Source organism: Mastigoproctus giganteus, chromosome 9 (genome assembly GCF_048544385.1).
Source record: "Mastigoproctus giganteus isolate SK-2022 chromosome 9, ASM4854438v1, whole genome shotgun sequence".
In the NCBI taxonomy this organism is placed as follows: Eukaryota; Metazoa; Arthropoda; class Arachnida; order Uropygi; family Thelyphonidae; genus Mastigoproctus; species Mastigoproctus giganteus.
The window spans coordinates 29,762,613-29,779,412 of record NC_143583.1 but is presented as its reverse complement, the minus strand read 5'-3'; the positions used below and the strand labels follow the sequence as shown (position 1 = coordinate 29,779,412).

The 16,800-nt window shown below is 39.5% G+C and overlaps 1 protein-coding gene across 1 annotated transcript in view; it reads right to left on the bottom strand.

Moving 5' to 3' along the window:
- LOC150080128 (leucine-rich repeat-containing protein 58) overlaps positions 1–14,994 on the bottom strand; it is a 58,193-nt gene extending 43,199 nt beyond the window's left edge. The window contains exon 1 of the mRNA XM_090381548.1: positions 14,302–14,994. Coding sequence (XP_090237674.1) covers positions 14,302–14,864 — 563 coding nt within the window. The 5' untranslated portion in view covers positions 14,865–14,994. The remainder of the gene's footprint in view (positions 1–14,301) is intronic.
- Positions 14,995–16,800: the final 1,806 nt, after the last annotated feature.

Here is a 16,800-nt window from a genome sequence, read left to right as displayed (position 1 = left end):
GACAAATGTTTGGAGCAAATGGAAAGATAGGTGAATGTGAAGTTTTTTTTTTTTTTTTTTTGGCTGATGCTGTATAAGCTTGCTTTCTTGCATCATATGCCACTAGTAATTATTACACTGACTCCGTAGCTGAGTGGTCAGGAGTGGGAGTGTAGTATAGACTGGGGCTCTTTGAATAGACTGGGGTTCAAGCCCCTGACTGCTAAATACGGTCAATCTGCCAACCTGCACTGGACCAGCGTGGCAAATTATGGTCTATTTCCCTCAGCAATGAATTGTTGAGGCTTCCATTCTGCAGTGGGTTGATAATGGCTGCAGTTTAACTTTTTTGTTTGTTTTTTTTTTTATTACACTGCAATAATTACCTTTGCCATCAGCACCACATTCCTAAACCTTTGTTAGTTCTTCAGTCATGTGAACAACTAATCTTAATGATCAGGTAGCATAAGAGAGTGACCAGTGATACACAAAATTTAATTTGGGGGAGGGCTTGTATGTTCCACATCAGTAGCTTTTACAAGTGTCATGTGGCAGTGCAATTATAAAAACAAAGTCCTTGGAGGGAATTTAGCTCCCCCTCATTGTGTGCACATATGAGTGACTGATGAACCATTCAATGATCCCTCTGGCTGATCTTCAGAAATAGAGAAGTCCTGAATTCTCTATTTCTGAAGAAACAGATTTTTTTAAAGGCAATAGAATTTTAAAGGCAATATCAGATGAGCTGAAATGACAGAGAAGCAAGACTTGCAAACAGATAGAAAATACATGGGATGCATATAAATTATTGAGTAACAGAGAAGCCCATAGTAGATTTAAACTGGTTGGCAATCAAATCATAAAGGAGGTTAGGCAAGCTAGGACAGAATGTCTCCGGCAAACAATGCAAAGAAAAGCAGCAAAGATTTCTTTATTTATGTAAACACTAGAAGGAAGGAAATGAATCACATTGATCCACTAGATAGGAATGGTTTAACTGTTGATGATACAGCTCAGGTTGTTGATAAACTGAATTTTGCATCTACATTCACACGTGATAAACTTTTTTAGGGATAGGAATGAGAGAACTTTATCAATTGTTTTGAGGGAAATGATTTTGTGATAACTGAATGGAAAATGGAAGAAAAATTGAAGCTAAACATAAAACAGGCATCTGTGGTGAATTGGATCTATCCAATTACAAAAAGGGAGTCAATAGAAAAGGTAAGCAAACTTTTAACCATAATTATGAGAACATCCTTGGATTCAGAGACAGTCCCTATGGACTGGAGATGTGCAACTGTATCCCCAATTCATGAGTGGGGGAGACTAAAAGATTATGAGTAATTAGACTTATTTGCTTTAACATATTCCAGTGAAAATAAAGTCATTCATTAAAGAAGTAAAGCGAGACCAATATACTGCAGTTGCAGCATGGATTTGACACCATATATTTAGATTTCAGAAAAGCTTTTGATACTGTTGCACATGGAAGATTGCTATAGAAAACTGGAGCAGCGTGAAGGCAAGTTGTTACTATGAATAAAGGGATAAGTGAAAGTAAGTATCAATTAGCACTGCTCATCATGGACTAATGTTATTAATTGAATCCCAAGGATTCAGTGCTGGGCCCGTTGTTTTCTCTATTTAGTACTGGTAGTTTGTTATTTGGAGCATTAGCAACTAAGGCCATATTGCTCCGGAATATGCGGTGGTCATTCCCTGACCTTTCTGCATCCTCCGTATTTGGTGGTCATGGGCTCGAACCCCAGTCTAATCGAGAAGAGTGTGCTATGCACTGCTGCTCCTTCCCACCTGGCTACGGAGGCGTCGCGTACTGGTAGTGGCAAATGATGTAAGAAAATTAGTTCTTCCTTGAATTTATTCAAACTATACACCACCAACACAACACCACATGGAAGTCTGTTCTGACTACCCATTGGCTGAAGGGAAATTTTCCCTCACATCTATCGTTTGTTTTTGGTTTTTTATTGGCGCATTGGCAGCTGTGGCCATAATGCGCCAAGACTATGCAATATTTAAAAGTTTAAATTCTCGGTGACCTAATTAGTTAGGTCACCATGTCCAGATAAATAATAACAAATATATAAAAATTAAATCAATAAAGAGATAACAATAACAAATTTTAAATACAATTAAAAACTTTTATTGATTTAAAATAGCTAAAAACAGCAGACACGTTGTCATTGTCGGATAAAATCTGACTGAGTGTATAAGGCTCAGTCAGATGACTAAAAGCGGTAAAACGGGTGCTGCTAAAATCTGGACAGTCAATTAAAAGGTGTCTAATCGTTAGGATTGTGCCACAGGACACACACATAGGAGGGTCATCAGCCCTCAGCAAAAACGAATGAGTTAAATGACTGTGTCCTATGCGGGTCCGGGCAAGAACAACTTCCTCCTTACGATTCCTGCGCAGACTAGACTGCCACGGTTCAATTACAGGTTTTATATGATATAACTTATTCGCAGTCTGTCTATTCCACGAATCCTGCCATTGGGAATGTATCTTTTGATGTATTATTTGCCTGTAGTCTGTATAGGGGACTAACAGGCAGTGGTCATTATTGGGAATTGCTGATTTGGCTGCGGCGTCAGCCAAATCATTTCCCCTAATCCCAATGTGGCTAGGAATCCAGCAGAAGCGGATATCATATTCACGTTCATGGAGAACGTGAATCTTCTGCTGAATGCTAGACAGAACTGGATGAGAATTATATCTCACAGATATTAAAGCCTGTAACACGCTGAGAGCGTCGGTATACAAAATGAACCGTTGGTATTGGCATTCACTAATGTGATCCAAGGCTAACTCTATAGCGTGCAGCTCTGCAGTAAATATGCTGCATTCAGAGGGAATCTGCTCCGATGTAGTGCTGTCTGTAAAGACAGCAGCAGATCCCACATATGATTCTGACTTCGACCCGTCTGTGTAGACTGGCGCGAAGTCAGAATGTTCAGCTCGGTGTGCTGAAAAAAGCTGCAGGTAGACAGACGATGGAGTGTCCGACTTTCCCCAATTTCGAAGGGACAAGTCACATGCCGGGACATGAGCATGCCAGGGTGGAAGGGGTTGCTTTGGTGTTTGGGCAACCCTGTCTACCTTTATATTAAGTTCTTTGAGTAGCTCTTGGACACGAATACCAAAAGGACGATTGGCAGTCTTACGGGTGTTGTACAAATTTTCCCATCGTGGCTCAAAAACGGTTAGCCACGTAGGGTGGTCTGGCAGGGATTTCAGTTTTAGAGCGTAGTTTAGAGACAACTGCTTACGTCGAAGCAATAATGGCGGTTCGTTTGCTTCGACGTATAAGCTCTGGACAGGAGATGTGCGATATGCTCCAATAGCGGTACGGAGAGCCAGATGATGGACAGGATCGAGCCAACGAAGTACACTGTCTCTGGCCGAATTGTATACCAGGGACCCGTAATCCAGTCTGGATCGTACAAGTGCACGATAGATGCGTAGTAGGGTGCATCGATCCGCACCCCAAGATGTTGAGGAAAGAGAGCGCAGAATATTTAGCCCTCTTGTGCACTTTGTGCGGAGTTGACGGATGTGATCCAGAAAGGTCAGCTTTTTATCGAATACGAGTCCCAAGAATTTTGTGTCCGCTGCTATTGGAATTACATTTTGTCCGAGCTTTAATTCAGGCTCAGGATGAAGATTACGCTTACGACAAAAGTGTACGCAAACGGTCTTCTCCGGCGAGAACCTGAAGCCATTAGCAAGAGCCCAGGAGTTGAGGCGATCAATAGCTTTCTGCAGTTGTCTTTCAATAACCCTCATGTTGCATGACTGACAAAATATGCTAAAGTCATCAACATAGAGGGCATAGTTTACAGTTGGAGGAAGTTGTTCTGTGATGGAATTCACTTTGATGGCAAAAAGCGTGACACTTAATACTGATCCTTGTGGTACTCCCTCCTCTTGGCTGAAGGAACGAGAGAGTGAGGATCCCACACGAACTTGGAAAGATCGATTGGCTAAAAAGTTTTTAATAAAAATGGGGAGTTGCCCCCTAAGGCCAAGGCTATGCAGATCTTTTAAGATGCCAAATCTCCAAGTTGTGTCATACGCTTTCTCCATGTCAAAGAACACCGACACCAAGTGTTCACGTTTTAGGAAAGCATCCCGGATGGATGCTTCCAATCTAATAAGATGGTCCAAAGTGGACCGGTTCCTTCGGAAGCCGCACTGTATGTTGGAGAGAAGGTCATTTGATTCTAAGTACCATATTAAACGAGAATTAACCATTCCCCTCACATCTATCCTACAACCATTCCTTCCCAATCTATGCTCCCACCCTTGTGCTGTCTGAAAAAGAGGAAGGATTCCACTGGCAAGTGTGCTTACTCAATTCCAATGAGTAAGCTCTCAGTTAAGTGACAATGCTCTGCCATTCCATCTGTAACATTTTTTATATTTATGTATGTATTCACATATTGTATTTTATATTTTATGCAGCAGACGAAGAGATACTTAAATTCGAAAGCTCCTGTTACTTGTTAGTTAATTACTCATTAAACCCAGTAACTGTTCTTCTGGTTCGCACTGAATTTCTTTCTCATAAGCTCAGTCTTAAACACCTCAATCAATCTCCTTGCAGGTGCCTGGTCTTCAGATACTACAATTTATGGAACTCAGAAGCCTTTCCTGGTAAGAGCTCTCTTTTCCCCACTCACTAATCTTGTTGCTTTCTCTGCACTCATTCCAACAAATCCACATCACTCCTCATATGAGGCTTCCACACCTGTATGCAGTACTCAAGATGTAGTCTAACTATTTCTTTATACAATGGGATAATCACCCATATCCATGCTTTCAAAATTCCTGTATATCAGTGATATTCAGGAAATTTGATGGCACAAGCTTTCACCCCCATTAGCTCTACTGGCAACCTGTTTGCACTGCTAAGAGAATTCCATATCTGACTGCACAATTACTCTCAGATTTTTCATTCTCCACTGCCCTGAGTGTGAAACTACACAAATGGTACATTATTTGGACACTGCTCATCGTGGACTAATGTTATTAGTGGAGTCCCTCAGGGCTCAGTGTTGGGTCCATTATTGTTTTCTGTATTTATAAATGATATTGATGATGGTATATCAAGCTTAATGTCCAAGTCTGCAGATGATACAAAGGTTGGCAGGGTTGTCAAGGACACTACTGACACTATGCTGCTGCAACAGGATCTGGAAAGGTTGAGCAGATGGGCTGAGAGGTGGCAAATGAAGTTTAACATTGACAAATGTAAAGTACTACACATGGGAAACAGCAACCCCAGAGCAACGTAGCAACGTTTCATTCTCTACCACTGACAGTGGTAGAGAATGAAAGGGACTTGGGGGTGGTTGTGCAGGCAGATATGAAGTTCTCTGAGCAGTGCAGACGGGCTGCAAGAGTAGCTCATGGAGTATTGTCAATGATATACAGGAATTTTTCCAGCAGGGATAAGGAGGTGATTATTCCATTGTATAAGGCAATGGTCAGGCCACACCTAGAGTACTGTATATAGGTCTGGAGGCCTCATTTCAAGAAGGATGTAGAGCTGCTGGAACGAGTACAGAGAAGGGCAACAAGATTAGTGGATGGAACAAAGGGGTGCTCTTACGAAGAAAGGCTTAAGTTTTGCAAATTATAGTGTCTGGAGACTAGGCACCAGCGAGGTGATCTGATAGAGGTGTATAAAGCCTTGAATGGTCTAAGCATGCTCAATGCTGATGGGATTCTTCCTCTAGCTCAGAAAAATCACCTGAGAGGGCATAAATTCAAATTGAGGAAAGACAGATGTAGGATAGACGTGCGGAAATTTGCCTTTAGCCAGCGGGTGGTTGGTTGGTGGAACAGACTTCCATCCCTTGTGGTGGAGGTTGATAGCCTAAATAAGTTTAAGGCTCAGCTGGACAGGTATTTTGAACGAACAGAGGGGTGAAGTGGAAGTGGGTTTTTTTTTTGTTTTTTTTTTGGCTGATGCTGCATAAGCTTGCTTTCTTGCATCAAATGCCTCTACTAATGCTAATGCTAATTTATCAAATGCCATCAATAAAGGCATATCAGGTTTAATGTCTAAGTTTGCAGATGATATGAAGGTTGGCAGCATGGTTAAACACAGTAATCAGGATAAGTTACTGCAAGATCTAGACAAATTAGGCACATGAGCTGAGAAGGGGCAATTGAAGTTTAATATTAACAAATGCAAGATACTTCATTTGAGGAGAGTAATCCCAGATTAATGTACCAGCTATGTTGAACCACCACTGAAGACAGTCTAAAATGAAAAAGAGCTAGGGATAATTGTGCAATCAGATACAAAGTTTTGTGCAGTGCAGATAGGGCAGCTCATGGGGTTTTTCCAATAATATAGAGAAATTTTGCCAACAGGGACAAGGTGATTATTCAGTTGTATTAAAGCAATTGTTAGCCATATCTTGAATACTGGACACCTCAATTTAGGAAGGATGTGGATCTGTTGGAACAGGTACAGAGAAGGACAAGATTAGTGAGGGAACATAAGGGTACCCTTACCAAAAAATAGCTTTGATTCTGCAAAATGAAGCATCTGGAGACTAGGTGTTTAAGGCTTTAGCAGAGGCATATGATGCAAGAAAGCAAGCTTATGCAGCATCAGCCAAAAAAAAAAAAAAACCACTTCCACTTCACCCCCTCCTTTCATTCTAAATACCTGTCCAGCTGAGCCTAAAATTTATTTAGGCTATCAACTTCCACAACAAGGGATGGAAGTCTATTCCACCAACCAACTCTACCTGCTGGCTAAAGGCAAATTTCCGCACATCTATCCTACATCTGTCTTTCCTCAATTTGAATTTATGCCCTCTCAGGCTCAATGCCCCATCAGCATTGAGCATGTTCAAACCATTCAAGGCTTTATACACCTCTATCAGATCACCTCGCTGGTGCCTAATTTGAATAGATTGGGTAAACTGAATGCTGATGAAATTCTTCCTCTTGCTCAGATGCAAATATACGTGATCTCAATTCTAATCTCAACAATGTCCATTTCCACTTGCAGTCTGCCAAACCCCATGTACTTTTTCTGACAGAATCTCAGTTATCGGTTGATTCAACTACTGCTCATTTCAGATGCCCAAATTATTCGCTGTTTGATTCCTTTCGCCTCATAGGTGGTACTTGTGCATATGTCCGTTCTGATATTCCCTATCAGAGACTTGGCAATTTCGAATCTCCTCTCTTTGATCTTCTCTGGCTTAAAATCTCTCTACCTCATTTTGTCAAATTCATCTGTTGTCTCTACCATTCTCCCATCTCCACTAATCACTTGGAGCTCTTTGACTTCCTCTCTTTGCAACTTGACTTTCTCCAGTCCAACATTCCTAACAGTGAGGTAATTTTCCTTGGAAAATTACCTCACTGTTAGGAATGTTGGACTGGAGAAATGTTTGAATTAGAATTTAGGGAATACAGAAAGGACACACAGGGTAGGAAGGGAGGAAGGGTTATGCTGTTAGTTAAAAAACAAAATCTAAGGAAGTGCATCCAGTTGACACAGGTGGACAGTGCAATGTTGAGTCTGTTTGGTGCAACATAAACAATGGGAAAGGGAAAATAAGAGTAGGATTATGTTATAGGTCTAATGACTCTTATGAGTATAATGAACAGTTGTGGAGAAACAGAATGGGCCAGTAAATGAGAATGTCTTGTAATGAGAGTAACTTTAAAGATATTGACTCGAACTTGTGGATTGGTCACTCGCACACTAGCAAGACATTTGTGGATTTATTGGAGGATTGCTTTCTACAGCAACATGTTAGAGGGGCAACCAGAGAGTAATAAGCTTGATCTGATTATCAGCAGTGATTTTTTTTTTTTTTTTATGAAAACCCCAAACATGAGGTATTAGAACCTACAGTACATAGTACCGTGCTTGGGTTGGAGGTTGAGAAGACGAGAGAAGATATTTGTTGACATTAGACTTGAACTTCTGTACACTGTAATTTTCAGGAAAGACATATGAAGGAAGGTTGTTCCAGAAAATGGCAGTTGAATGAATAAACGAGGAAGATGAAAACTTGGTTCTGTGAGTTGGAAGTTGGACAGTAAATGGATGTTGGTGGCAAGTGTTCGGACTGTTTTGAAAGTGGGAGTTATAGAAGTGAATTCAGAAGAACAGCGCCCATGGAAGAATCTGTAGCAAAGGCATGCAGCAGAAACAGTACGACTAAGAGACAGTGAATGGAGAGACAGAGTTGAGTCATTAATTAACATAACTGCCCTCTTCTGAATGGAATCTAGAAACCTGAGAGAGGTTTTGGGAGCAACACCCCAGATGTGGAAACAATATTCCATGGTAGGGCAAATTTGCAATTTGTACAGAGTGAACAGCTGTTTGGAAGAAAAGTAACACCGAGAGCAAAAGAGAAAACCAAATTTTTTAGATGCAGAGGAAGCAATATTTGTAATGTGCTTGTGTCAAGAGAGATTAGAAGTCAAGGTAATACCCAAAAGAGATATCGTTTTGCCTGGAAATCGGAGTGTCACCAAAGATAAGCATAGGAGCAGAAGAATCCTTTTTGCAAGATATAAGACAAAACCGAGTTTTAAAAGGATTGAAATCAACTAAGTTGTCTTACCCCAATGGAGAATTATCCAGAGATCAGCATTTAAGGAATTGGTAGCGGATATTCGAGGAGTTGAAGCTGATTGAGGAGGGCAAGGTTTCTCAAATTAGAATGCAATGTGCTATCATCGGCAAAACTATGGATAGGATTTCCAGTGAATGGAAGTTCATTAATATACAAGAGTGGGGGAAAGAATTGAACCTTGGGAAACACCAGCATTAGTGGAGAAGTTAGAAGACAGAGAGCCGCCTACCATCACCCCCAGTGAGTGATTAGATAAAAAACTGGATAACCAATTACAAAAAGCAGTTGCAAACCATGAGATGTAAGCTTGTTTAGAAGACCTTTATGCCAAACATGACTGAAAGTCTTTGAGATGTCTAGAGCAACTGCTTGTGTTTCACCAAACTTTTCCACTGAATTTGTCCATAAATGGGTAACATAAGCCAGAATATCCCCAGTGAATCAACACTGACTGAATCCATACAGGCGATCATTGATCAGACAGAAGGTTCTAGGTAGTTTAAGAGTTGGCAATTAATTGATTTCTTCATTAATTTAGGTGTAAAAGTAATTTCAATGGGACGATAAATGAATGGGAGGGATTTGTCACCCTTTTTAGGGACTGGCTGGATATGAGCAAATTTCCAAGCAGAAAGAAAAACATCTTTGAAATAAGAAAGTGAAAAAAGGTGGCAAAGAACAGGAGTAAGTTCAGGAGCACAGGTTTTGAGAACAAGTGAAGAAATGCCATCAGGACCTGGAGCTTCCTTAGCATCAAGATTTGTCAAAATCCTTCTGACATTCTTTTGACAGAAGACCACAGGAGGTACTGAATGGAGTGTGTTTGGAATGGTGGGAGGTGTTTTACCAAGATCATTAATACACGAGTTGGAAGAAAAATGGGATGCTAGCAGGTCAGCTTTATCCTTTGCCGAAGTGACAACAGAACCATCTAGTTTTTACAGATGTGGGAGCAGAGCTGGGCAAAAGTTGTGGCCAATAGCTCTGACAAGAGACCAGAATGCTCAGCTACCATTAGGACAAGAGTTTACTACTCTAGTCATGCATTAAGATTTTGCAGATAAAGGAACCACTAGGTGACAGTGATCGCAGTGTACTGATGTGGGATTTACTTAAAGATGTAACTACCATCAAGGGTAAAGAGAAGGGTTTTTGTTTTCGTAAAGGTGACTACAGTGGTCTCAGACAGTTTTTAAATTCTATACAGTGGGATCAACTGATGACATTACCAATGGTGAATTCTAAATGGAAAGCCTTCAGGGATTTAATCTTGGAGGCTACTAAGCTTTTCATACCAACCAAGAAATACTGTTCAAAGTTCAGGCCTAAATGGATGTCGGATGAATTAATGAGGCTCGTGGCAGAGAAGAAAATGCATGGGATGCATATAAATTATCAGGTGACACTGAAGCCAATGGCAGATATGAGCTAGTCTGTAATCAAGTCACAAAAGAGGTTACACAGATGAAAGCAGATTATGAGAAATTTTTGGCAAAGGACGCAAAGAAAAACAGCGGAGTTCTTTACTTATATAAACTCTAGAAGGAAGGGGATGAATCAGATTGGTCCACTTAACACAGGTGGATCGACTATTGATGATCAGCTGATAAACATTCAAGCAGCTGATAAACAATGAGTATTTTGCATCTACATCCACACATGAGGAGTTATTCAAGGAGGGAAATGCCAGAAGCTTATCAAACTCCAACTGAGAGCTAAGTGATTTTGTAATAACTGAGAGCAAAGTGGGGGAGAAATTGTTAAAGTTAAACATAAAAAAGGCATCTGGGGGCAGATGGAATCAATTCCAGTTATAATGAAGGAGGCAACAAGTGAAGTAAGCAAACCCTTCGCCATAATTATGGGAGCATCCTTAGAGCCAAGGGAGGTCCCTGGGGACTGGAGATGTGAAAATGTATCCCAATTCACAAATGGGGTTCAAAGGATGACACAAATAATTATAGACCTATTAGTTTAACTTCTATTCCGGGGAAAATAATGGAATCACTGGTTAAAGAGGTGATACACGATCACCTAGACAAGACAGCAGTAATAACTCAGACAGCATCAGTTTAAGGGGAAATCTTGTTGGACCAATTTGATTGCATACTACGATGTGGTCACAAAGGAACTGGATGCAAAAAATAATTTTGATATCATATACCTGGATTTCAGGAAAGATTTTGATACTGTTGCTCACGGAAGACTGCTGTGCAAATTGGAGTGGTATGGCATTAAGGGCAAGTTACTGAAATGGATAAAGAAATGGTTGAGTGCGAGACGACAGAGAGTGGTAATAAATGGACACTGCTCTACGTGGATTAATGTTATTAGCAGAGTCCCACAGGGTTTGGTTCTGGGCCCATTGTTTTGTATATTTATCAATGATGTTATAGCAGGCTTAATATCCAAGTTTGAAGATGATACAAAGGTTGGCAGGGTTGTTAATGGCAGTAAAGACAGTATGCTACTGCAACAGGATCTAGAAAATTTGGGTCGATGGGCTGAGCAGTGGCAACTGAAGTTTAACATTGACAAATGCAAAGTACTCCATATGGGTAACAGTAACCCAAGACAAACATACCAACTGTGTGGTACTACACTCAGGGAGTGTGGAGAATGAAAAAGACATGGGGGTAATTGTGCAATGAGATATGAAGTTCTCTGAGCAGTGCAGACAGGTTGCCACAGCAGGTCATGGAGTTTTGTCAATGATATATAGGAATTTTGCTAGCAGAGACAACGGGGTGATTATCGCTTTGTAGCAATGGTCAGGCCACACCTTGAGTACTGTATACAGGTCTGGAGGCCTCATTTTAGGAAGGATGTAGAGTTGCTAGAATGAGTACAGAGAAGAGCAACAAGATTGGTGAGTGGAACAAAGGGGTGCACTTACGAAGAAAGGCTTAAGTTCTGCAAGTTGCAGCATCTGGAGACTAGGCACCTGCAAGGTGATCTGATCGAGGTGTATAAGGCTTTGAATGGTTTGAGAGGGCTCAATGCTGACAGGATACTTCTGCTTGCTGAGATTAAGAACATGAGGGGAACAGATTCAAAGTGAGGAAAGAGTTGTAGAATAGACATGCAGAAGTTTGCCTTTAGCCAGCAGGTAGTTGATTGCTGGAACAGACTTTCATCTGTTGTGGAAGTTGATAGCTTAAATAAATTTAAGGCTGAACTAGATAACATTTGGAATGACGAGTTGGGTGAAATGGGAAGAGGTTTTTTTTTTTTTTTGGCTGATGCTGTACAGGTAGCCCTTGATTTACGATGGGGTTAGGTTCCTGGGGGAACAGGCACAAATGGAATCTGTGCAAATGGAACCCTTTATATAATGGAGTCAATCGGAAATCGCAGGGTTAGGTTCTGGGCACCAAAAATTTTACCTACCACTTTGCATCTATTGTTTTATTTTATTAGCATTAGCCCTACACACATTCATAGCCCTACACATATTAGGGAGACTTTCACCAGATTCCATCCTCTGAATATTGCACTAGGATTCAATGAATTCTTTTACCAGACATGGTGGGCGCAATATGGCCTGAACAGCCCTTGTGCCAAAAATAACAATAACTAGACATGACATTTCTTTATTCTATTAAATTAAAAACTTTATAACACGATTGGCAAAAACTGCACACTGATATGTTGTTTTCTTGCACAGAAAACAAGGTTTTTGCCAATCTGATGATTGGCAAAAACTGCACATTAATTGTGCTATTAATAAATTATTTAATTTATTAATAGCACAATTAATAAAAAATTGTTTGCGTAATAAATTTCCAACGTGTGTAAATAGCGTAAACAATCAAACTGAATGGTTCACTGCATGGACCTTTACTAGCCGCATCCACGAGTGGTTACTTTGAGGGCAGGAATCTTTCTCGTCTTTGATAAGGATGCTAATTGCAAATTGCCTCAGATTGTCCTAAATCACGTGAACAGTGGATAGCACAGTGTGATGCCGATAAATTGTCTGATGATTTTAAACTTTCAATTTATAAAAAATTTGCGAAAATAAATAAAAATGGCATTGTGGTTTGTGATCAGCATTATTGCGAATCGGCACAAATCGGACCAGCACAAAACGAGGGCTACCTGTATAAGCTTGCTTTCTTGCATCATATGCCTCAACTAATGCTGCTACTAATTCAAGGAAGAACTGGATAAATTCTTGGAGGGTATGGATAGATGGTTTTTTTTTTTTTTTTTTTTTTGGCTGATGCTATATAAGCTTGCATTCTTGCATCATTTTCCACTACTACTAATGGCCAACAACTTGGTTACACAAAAAATGCCTTGTTTTCTGTGCAAGTGGGATAGTCAAACAAGTAAACATGGGAAAAGGAAAGCATGGCCACCAAGGACGTGTTAACGCAGGTTCAAAGAATATTATAACAAGCCACTAGTAGACCAAAACAAAGGACTGTAAACCCCACTGCATAAAAAGTAAAAAAAAAGTAAAGTGCAGCCATTATCAACCCACTGCAGGATGGAAGCCTCCTCAACAATTCATGTTGAGGGAAATGGACCATGATCTGCCACGCTGGTCCAGTGTGGGTTGGCAGATCAACCGTATTCAGCAGTCAGGGGCTTGAACCCCGGTCTACTCAAAGAGTGTGTGCTACTGCACTCCCGCTCCTGCCCACTCGGCTACGGAGGCCGTCAACACTAGACTTATTGAAGCAGTTCATTCAAGTGAAAGTTTTTCACTTACACATGAAAAAAAAAAAATCAAAGCAAAAATTTCTATTGAACCTGAAATCCACAAGCTGCTGTTACATTGTATTTAAAGAATTCATGAACCAAACTGAAAGATTCCTGGAGCAGCTTTAAAATGTAATATGCAATCATTTGATAACACTTCTTGCATTCTTATCTCAACCATTTCCCAGAAAATTTAATTTAAATGAAGATCAGCAAGAAAGAATGCATCATGATATAAAAGAAATGGAATAAGGTACGGGGGGGGGGGATTGAATGTTAACATGATGGGAAACTACTACTGTATGCTAAAAATAGGAACAGAGTCCCCAAAACTAGCTACCTGAAGAATTTTAAAAGGCACAAGTGTAACCCTGTCTAGTGAATAACAAATCCAGTTTGTTGCCATCGACACTTGAGAAGACCATGGCTTTGGTTATTTCTGTTTTTACTATTTTTATCAATATTTGTATATAAAAACAATCTTTTGAAAATCTGCAAAAATACAAAATAAACCAGAAGCATCTCTACCATTTTTTTTTTATTTTTTTTATTTATAAAAATTTGCAATGTGACAGAGCAAATTTCAAGTAACATTTAAAATTTCCATTAAAAGGTTAATTCAGATTTCTTATCAGCGGTAAAGCATCAGAGATGCTTTTGTTAAAATGCAGATTCGTTTTTATTAAATGTGTTCTCCAACAAACTAACAACGATAAAGCAAATATATATTTTCATATAATTATGGAATACCGGTTGTAAGTTCCATTGGGTCCTTGAGGACATATTTTAATAGCTTTAAAATAAAGTTCATAGGGAACCCTGAAACCTTAAATATTCTAAAGCCCTGGAGCAATTGCAGCCCAATCAATTCGGCCTTGCAATTATGCTTTCTAAATATGCAAGGATAATGAAACGCATATTAAGATGTGTTCCATTATAACTCACACTTTAAAAAATACTTACCTTTCCAACATTTTAATTGACCGTGGTACTTCTTCAATATGATTTCCTCCCATATACAAAGATCTTAATCGAGGTAGCTCTACTATCTGCGCTGGTATCGTTTTAAACGTGTTACCACTAAGATTGAGAACTTCCAAAGAACCAAGAGTATAAAATTTTTTAGGAAGTGAATAATCTCCGAGGTAATTATTTCTTGCTATAAATGTTGTTAAATGTTTCAATTCTAAAATAGAGTCACTGATGTCCGACAGCCTGTTATTACTCACATTTAAAAATTTCAAATTACAGAAAATGCTAATAGTAAACGGAATATTGTCCAGCTGGTTGTGCTGCAAACACAATTCTTCTGTAACATCAATTTTTCCTACGTTTTTATTTAAATGCTCATTTTCTAGAACAGAAAAGTTTTCGCTAAGCGTCGCAGAATCTAAATCCAGGTTTGATAAATCCAGCTGTTCTCTGCTGAAGTTTTTGCTTCCAGAAGCCGATTCGTTACCTGTCCCCAGCTGCTCATCAAGTTCTTCCTCGGTGCGATTTGCTTTTTTACTGAATGGTTTTGCCATTTTTACACTCCAGTTTTACTTATGGACAGCTAGAAAACTTCCTGCATACCTCTTTATGAAATATTATAAGTACGAAAAAACTACATCTTGAAAAATATTAACCCCATACCAACCACTATCAACTTAACAGAGAAGCGTACAATTTAACAGAAAGGTCGTTTTAAAGTGCAGCCTCTTCTTATAAATTTCTAACATCACTCTTCAACTTGCGACTGCAGCGCCAAATCACATAAAATATTTAACATTTAAACATTTTAAACAAACTCTATTTGTTAACTACTGCAAGAATCTTAAACAAATAACATACCGTTGAACCTCTCAATTTTATAGCTAGAAAAATGGACAAATCCGTCGAAACACATCATAGTTGATATTTATTTAGACACATAATAGTCATACAGAGTATAAGCAAATTTGTTTGATAATGTTATAGGTTATAAGATTTATCTTAAAAGTTAAGAATTAAAAGTAAACAAACTGAACAGCATATGCATGAAATATTCTTTTACATTTAAAATATCTTTTACAAGCTTTATGTGGACAAAATCTATACGTCATGTAAGCAACCACGCAGGGTTTCTTACAAGTATGATGTTTTTACCTGTGTGTTTTGCTTGTGTTATTTAGGGAACCCTTAAAAGATGAACTCAACAGTTATTTTGCATCGATATTTACAAATGAAAAGCCTTTTGTGGCAATGGGAAATTGTGGGAGCGAAGTTAAAAAATATGTAATTAATGATATTGAAATTTCGCAAGATTATTTAATGAAAAAACTTTCGAGCCTACAGACCAGTAAGGCTCCTGGAGTTGATGGAATATACCCTATAATCTTAAGGGAGTCGGCAAGCGAGTGCATTGAACCATTGAGGCTAATTATGCGAGCATCACTAGACTCTGGGCAGATTCCCTTGGATTGGAAAAGTGCAAATGTATCTCCCATACATAAGGGTGGCTCTAAAAGTGAAGTTGGAAATTATCGACCTGTCAGTCTGACTTCAGTAGTAGGGAAAATCATGGAGGCAATGGTCAAAGGTGGAATTCAGGATCATTTGGATCAAATTGAAATTCTCAAGGATACTCAGCATGGTTTCGTAAAGGGAAAATCATGTTTAACAAATCTGGTTCGCTATTTCGAAAGGGTCACTCACGAGCTGGATTTAGGGAATAATTTCGACATTGTTTATTTAGATTTCTGCAAAGCTTTTGACTCAGTCCCACATGCTTTATAAGCTGGAACAGGTTGGAATCACTGGGAAAATCCTTAGGTGGATAGAAGGATGGCATCAGGGCAGGAGGCAGAGGGTTGTGATAAATGGCTATTCCTCAAATTGGGTTGATGTAAGAAATGGGGTTCCCCAAGGATCAGTATTAGGACCACTGTTGTTTTTAATTTTCATAAACGACATTGATGAAGGGATAGAGGGTGTGATGTCTAAATTTGCAGATGATGTTAAAATTGGTAGAGTAGTTAATGATCACTGTCAAGCTGAGCTTCTTCAGAGAGACCTAGATAGACTTCAGGAATGGTCAGAAAAATGGCAGCTATGCTTTAATCCAACAAAGTGTAAGGTATTACACCTGGGAAGCAGTAATCCCAAAAAAAACATTCACTTCGTGGAGTTCAACTAAACCCAGTACTGGAGGAAAGGGACTTGGGTGTTACAATACGGTTAGACATGAAATTCTCTGAGCATTGTAAACAGGTTGCAAGGAAGGCCCATGGTGTCCTATCGATGATCTATCGAACTTTTGCAAGTAGAGATAGGGACGTGATAATCCCATTATATAAGGCTTATGTTAGACCACACTTGGAATACTGTGTTCAAGTATGGAGACCGCACCTAAAGAAAGACATCGAGCTTCTTGAAAGGGTGCAAAGACGGGTAACTCACCTGGTGAGATCGGCAAAAGGGCGTCCTTATGAAGAAAGACTT